Here is a 7,450-nt window from a genome sequence, read left to right as displayed (position 1 = left end):
CTCCTTAGTCAGTCTGTAGTCAATCCGAAAGGTAAGGAACCCATGTCTTTTGGCCTGCACCTCACATATTCTCACGAAGAGCAGGCCAACTCTGTTATATCTCTTCAGAGTAGGAAGACATACCACCCCACACTGGAGTCAATTTCTGAGCCCACTTCCATACCTATTGACCAATCAACCCCTTCCACTAGTCCTGAGGAAATTAGGCAGGGTCCATGGCTCGTGACCACTCCATCGTATATCCTTAGAGCCCCTTTTCCTCAGGCCCTCACCAACCCCTACAATCTTAGCAAGTAGGGGACGCGTATGCGTGAGATGCTTGACCTGTTCAAGCAAGTTCATATAAATATCCCCCTGCTCGAGGTCATCCAGCAAGTGCCTACGTATGCAAAGTTCCTCAAAGAACTTTGTATACAGAAGAGAAAAGTGAGGTCGTTGTCCAAGACGATCCTCTTGGCTACACAGATGAGCTTCGTGTTTCGGCACCAAGCGCCACCTAAGCTCAAGGACCTTGGGGCACCAATTATCTCTTGTGTTATTGGGAACACGACTATCGAGCGTGCACTACTTGATCTAGGGGCAAGTGTAAATATTTTGCCGGGTTTCCTGTATGACACTTTTAGGATCGAGGATTTAAAGCCCACGACCACTGTGTTGCAGTTGGCTGATAGATCGACCAAGCATCCGCGAGGAATCTTGAAAGATGTGTTAGTGAAGGCCGAGGACTTCTACTTCCTTGTTGATTTTCTTGTTCTGGACATGAAAGGTGGTTGATATTTTGAAATGATCTTTTTAAAACAATTATTTTCAATAAAACTTTGGAAAATCGTCAACCAAAAATATAAAAACCGACTTTCCACAAAGTGGTAAGTACGGGTCGAATCCTCAGGGAACAAGAATTAATCAAGATATTTCTAGAAAATTTGATTTATTAATTACAAATATCAATCTACAATTATAAAGTTAATGCAATTACAATTAATCACTAAAATGAAAATGAAAAAGCAACTAAATCTTCTTCTCCACACCAAGGGTATTTCCATCTTTTCGCCAATTAGACAATCTTCGCACTTGGACAATAACCCTGGAAATTAAATATGCTTTTCAACCTAAAAATGCAGAAAAATATAGAGTTAGTATTCTATTCTAACAATGCAAACCATAACTAAAACTAATTCTAGTTTTACGAAAATAATAAAACAAATGCTAATTATCAATCAATAATTAAATAAAATACTAAACTAAGTCTAAAATTAACTAAGTTAATTCTACTAATGCTGTATGATGATTATGCAACTCCTAAAATGCAGAAACTACTGAAAACAGGTCTAAAATGCCGAAATTAAGAAAATTACGAAACTGCCCCTAACTAGTGTAAAATAGCATTCTGACAGGTTATCGGAAAACCACTGTTTGACAAGGTAAACGAGGTCCGATTTTCCCAAAATTTGTTCTGTTCTGCAACTGACAGATTAAAAAAACTGACAGTTTTTACAAAATGGAAAAACAGTATCTGGAACTCCAGATATAAGCGTTTCAAATCTGGGAAAAATCAGGATATCGAAAGTCTTGTAATTTGAAATCCAGAAAAAGCGGTTTTCGCAAAACGCTTAAAAATCAGACAAATCAACTCTAAAAGAGCTGAAATTTGGTCTGCAGTCAAATAACACGTCAATAAAGTGAATGGAATAAAAAGTTTTTGGAAAACACAGAATTTTTGCACAGAAAATAATGCTGGTGCGACAGGGCAAAAATCGGGTTTTTATTTGAGTGTACTATTCACTTTATAAATCTATTTAAACACTAAAAAATGTAAATTAAACCTAATGCAGTCTAAATGACCCTGTATAACAGTGAATATGCAGATGAATATTACGATTATGCTAAATGCATGACGAATGAAATACGCTAAGCAAGTTATGACTAAAACTACGTTAAATAACGATGCAAATGCAACTATGATACGCGATAAAATGCAATTCGACTACTAAGTTAAAGAATAACTAACGACTCATCAAACAATCACCAAACACATCTCACACACCCGAAACAAATACGATATACGCACACACACTTCTACACTATACCAAATCAAATAACTAAACTACTTAACCTAAAATCAAAATAAATAACATCTAAATGACATCAAATCCACTAAAGAACAAAGGCTAGGGATAGGGTTCACTCGGTTAACTCAACTAGGCTCGGTTTGGACTTGGGTAGGTTCGGGTTGGTTTGGGTGAACTCGGTTTGGATTAGGTAGGCTCGAGCTATGTTTGACTCGACTGGGACTAATGTGGACTCGACTAGGCTTGACCTAACTAGTTGGGTTCGGTTTTTGAGTTGACTTAGTCAACTAGGTTCGGTTGACTTAGGTGGACTCAGTTTAGCCTTAGCTAAGGTTGGGTTGACTTGGCTAAGGTTAACTCGACCTCGGTTTGGTTTTGACTTTGACTTAGGTTAGGTTTGGTCTTGACTCACCTTAGGTTGGACTTGGACTTGACTAGGGTTAACTTAGTCAACTAAGGTTCGGCTTGGGTTAAGTAGGGTGAGATAGAGTAGGTTGACCTAAACTTAGGTTAGGTTTGACTCGACTAGGCTTGGCTAGGATTTGGTCTTAGTCTTGGACATAAGCGAGACTCAGTTTTGGCTAGGTTAGGTTGGATTTAGACTAGGGTTAACTTAGTCAACTAAGGTCGGTTGACTCAAGCTAAGGGTTGACTTGACTAGACTCAAGTGGGTTTAGACTAGGGTTTGACTCGACCTAGGCTTGACTAGGGTTGGGCCTTGGTCTTAGACTCGACCTAGGTTTGGTCTAAGCTTTGACTTAGACTAGCTAGGTTTTGACTAGGTTAGGTTTAGACTAAAGTAGTAACCTCTTAATTCATACAATTAATTCAAAGTTAACGATTTTAATGGAGAGGGTTGGAAAAGGAATGTAATAATTACCAATGTCCAAACTTTGAAATGCTTTGGATTCTCAAAAATCGCCCCATTCAAAGAGGGGGTTACACTCCTTAATTGCCTTTAAAACTCATTTTGGAAAAATGAAAAGGCCAATCTAGAAATCCACGGTTTTTGCTTTTCAAGATGGAATTAAAGTGCTTTTAAGGCTCTATGGAAATCGTGGAGCCTAGATTGAAATTTTTGTTTAATTCCAAAAACACTTTCCAAAGTTAAGGAGTAACTCCTTCTTTAATGCCCATTCAAAATTCAAATCTTCCTTAAATGCCTCACACAATTTTTGAAGAACCTCCTTTTTCCAAAATCGCCAACTTCAATTGGTGTTACTTTCTAAACTAATAGAATTAAATCTACCTAGGGAATAAAAGAACTTAAATGGAAAATCGATTTCCTAGGAGTTAATGCTAACCTAATTCCCAAAACCTACTTAATTGACCCCTAAAAACGGCTAGGAGAGAAAACTCTAATACATTGAACATAGACACCTTCCTAACTCAACTAATGACAATTAAGACTTTCTAAAAAAATTGACCTAGAGCTCAATAGGAGCTCTAATGGCTGCCGCCCCACCTTGGGGAAGAAGAAGATCCACACAAAAATTAAAAAAAAAATATAAATTAACAAAAAAACAATAAAACTAAATAACCACTATTTTGATAAAACTAAATTAGAAAATAATAAAAAGGACTCCTAATTACACAAAAGCAAACATGAACAACAATATGCTGAAATTTATTAAAAACATAAAGAAAATAAAAATTCGACTTTTGTAATTTTTGTTTTTCAATAGATCCAAAACACCAAAAACACAAAATGCTAAAAACGATTATTTAGAACTATCCTAAACGAATGAAATGAATTAACACAACTTTATACTGCTGTTAACACCCAAAACACACAGCAACCACACGATTTACCAACATCAACACACACATTTAACGAAAATCCAAAGATCGGCTAGAATAATCCTAGCCGATTTTTTTTCTTTTTCAAAAATAAAATCAAAACAAGACGAGCAAAAACCACGAATAAAATGAATTAAAATGAACTTTTATAATGGGATTTTCAGCAAAACAACTCAATACACATGCTGGACATAAAAAAAATCAAAACAAAAAGTTATTTTTGTAAAAATCAAGAATCAGCTAGAATAAGTCTAGCCGATTTTTGGATTTTGCTTTTTAATTGAACAAAACAATCACAACACACAAACAACCGACTAAGGTGAATCAAAATGAATACTTTTTTTTTTGGATTTTCTGTAAAACAGCACCAAGAACACCTATGACAAACAGGAAGAATCGGCTAGATAAAGATCTAGCCGATTTTAATGAAAAGGATGAAAAAATCAACAAAAACTCGATTCAAATGAATCAATCAAACAAATAAACCTAAGCTAACGTGCTGGCCTATGCACGAACTCTATTCTAAGGTTGAAAACAAAAAGAAAACAAGAAACACTCAGAAAATAAAATAAAAAGAAAACCAACACCCAATTCAGTTTTAGCTAGAAGAGAAGGAAGAAGAAGACCTACCTTTTGGAAGATTCGACGATCGGGGGGATGAAGAAGAGCGGACCGTGGCTGGAGATGGACGTCCTACACAGTTCGAGAATGCTGGACTTCATCAAAAAACGGCACCTTTGCAGCTGCTACACGTTGGAGATCCACCGACGATGGAATGTGAGCCGATTCTCGATCGGAGGGTGTAGAAAGCCGGATGGAGGTAGGGCCGACTCACCTTGTTGGTGTATTTCGCACTCCCGCACAAGGTTAATGGTCTCCACCTCTGCTACACCTGCAAAAATACAGAAAAGTGGTGAAAATACAGCAAAGAGAAAGAAAGAAATGGAAAGGAACACAAGAGAGATCGAAAATATGCTTGAAAATCAAGCATAGACCGGTCTTCAATGGCCAAAACGTGGGGGAGATGGAGAGGAAGGAGCTGCTGTAGTATAATCACTGCAAGGGGCGTCCAAACACAGACAAAGACGCCTAGGGTTCTTCAAAAAAGACTATTTATAATTTTGACCTTTTTCAGAAAGAGGGTTAAAAAATAAATTTTTGCTAGGCGCCACTTTCTGGGGGGTTTTCTGCAAAACTTTTTAAAATGGATATGGATAGGCGTGTGAGTTGGGTTTTGGGCTTTCTACGAGTTGATCCAAAGTCCAAAGAACCTAATTGGGTCGGATATGGATCCGATCCACCTCGAAATCCATGCCCAAACACTGAAATAGCCATAACTCTCTCATTTTAACTCCGATTTTTCTGAAATTCGAACCATAACCCCTTACTATCAAAATACATCTAAACATGGGTTTAAAACCTTAAACTCGATACAAAATGCATGAAAAACTTGTTTACATGATGTGCATTTCATGCATCATCAAATACTTCCATGCTTGAATGTTTGTTAGTCCCTTAACAAACCCTAATTATGATATGCCACAGAGATAAGAAATGCTAAACATGAATGCATAATACTAACTCACTTTCGTAGGAATCACGGTTGCATTTAGTGTATGCAACAAGCCCTTTAAACCCCTAGCTTACACTAGTGGACGAGCAAGGTCTCGTGAGGGTTTGCAGAGATGCTACCCACAAACATCAATGAAATGCGAGGGTGATTTTTCAAAAATATTAGGCTCTTAAGAATGCAGTTGGAACAAATATTTTATGTAATTGACATTCTCAAAACAAGTTTAAAAATCTCGTGCCACCACAGTAAAAATTCTTTTCCTTCACTTTTCTAATATTGTAGCTAGTTCATGATTTTTCTCCGAAAGTCAAGTATTCTCATGTTTTACTCATTTATTCTCACTTGTATATTTTCTGCACAGTAATACACATATATGCCTAAGCAAAATTTTTTTTATTCAGCATATTCTTTTTCTTTCATTTTCACTCTTTTTTCACTTTTTGATCTCTTGAGCATTCTTCTCATATGAGCACTATTTCAAATAGTCAGTTTTCGTGACCCGTGTAGTGAGCTTTGGGTCAATGACTCCCAGGCTGGCCAACCTTAGGGCACTAGATACAAAGTATCCCTCAGACTTAATTGCTCGAGTCACTAGACCTTCTATTCTCATAGTTTACGTATAGTCTTCCTCTCATCCTGTGCAATGTCTCTATCTCTTAGGCTTTCTATGCAGTCCATGTAACAAGCTTTCGAACCGGTGGCTCCCAAACCAGCTGGCTTTGGGGCACCAGGTGTAAAACACCCTTCAGATTCTACTTACTCAAACTACAAAGGCCACAGATATTAACTAGACAAGAAGATGATCTCCTTCGTTATCCTTTTCGTTAAGATACTCAAACACTTCATCTCGTGTCTGAGTTCCACTACTAGGATTCACGAAGACATCAACAACTAAACGTAGCTCTATTCTTTTAAACTCATTTTTCAAACACATCTTTCCATTGCTTATTTCTTTCACAAAACATACTGTGCATACTTATACAAAAGTGATTCAAAATTTTCTAACAATCAAATACTATTTTTTCTTTGAATTTTCTCATAAATAACTACTCTATTTGAATCAGTACAGAAAAAAATAATTTTATGGGGCTTAAAAATTTATAAATCGTTAGATTATGCCAAAAACAATCATATATGTTACAACTTGTTCTCAAATGCCTACTTTAATTACTAGTCATAATTTTTTTTTTTTTAGATTTTTGTGTGAATGCATCTAAACCCCCCCCCCCCCCCATGCTTGAATGACACTGTCCCTAGTGGCATACAAAATATATCACAATACGATGCACATGCATACTAAAGGATAATAGAATATGGGAGAAAGGATAGATACAACCTGATCTGCTCTTGACCTTCTGAAGTTTAATTTCATCTGATCTTTGAATTCTTTGAAAGCTCTGCTCTGTACCTGGTAACTGATACACTAAGTGTTAAATTCATCCTGCATATATCAAAACAAAAGTTAGCAAATATGAAATAAAATAATAAATAAAGAAAATACTGAAATGACAAACAAACTAATGTACATATGATACATCCCTCTGGTTGAATCCTCATGCCTTCGTGAGATGCACTATCTCACACTCACCATCCTGCAGGGCATCTGAAATAAAGGGCTTCAATCTTTGCCCATTCACCTTGAATGTACCTTGGGTCATAGGATCGAATAATGTTACTGCTCCATGGGGAAATACTTCTTTCACAATGTAAGGGCCTGTCCATCTCGATCTCAACTTCCCTGGGAATAAATGTAAACGAGAATTATATAGCCACACTTTCCTGACAATATGCTTATCATGAAATGCTTTCGTGCGAGCTTTGTATAATTTGGCATTCTCATACGCATCATTCCTGAGTTCCTCTAATTCTGAGAGCTACAGTGCTCTCTCTTTGCCAGCCTGGGTGAGGTCAAAATTCAATTTCTTGATAGCCCAGTACGCTCTATGCTCTAGCTCGACAGGAAGATGGCATGCTTTCCCGAATACAAGGTGATACAGGGACATGCCAA

General features: G+C 37.0%; 1 protein-coding gene across 1 annotated transcript; it reads left to right on the top strand.

Annotated features, from left to right (window-relative positions):
- The first annotated feature begins 306 nt into the window (after positions 1-306).
- LOC149828725 (uncharacterized) lies at positions 307-774 on the top strand. The gene has a single exon (XM_090017123.1). It carries the CDS (start codon positions 307-309, stop codon positions 772-774), a length of 468 nt encoding a protein of 155 aa, XP_089873249.1.
- The last annotated feature ends 6,676 nt before the right edge of the window (positions 775-7,450 follow it).

Source organism: Nuphar pumila, chromosome 9 (assembly GCF_984573655.1).
Source record: "Nuphar pumila chromosome 9, dmNupPumi1.hap1.1, whole genome shotgun sequence".
Taxonomy (NCBI): Eukaryota; Viridiplantae; Streptophyta; class Magnoliopsida; order Nymphaeales; family Nymphaeaceae; genus Nuphar; species Nuphar pumila.
This window is presented reverse-complemented; position numbering and strand designations above follow the sequence as displayed.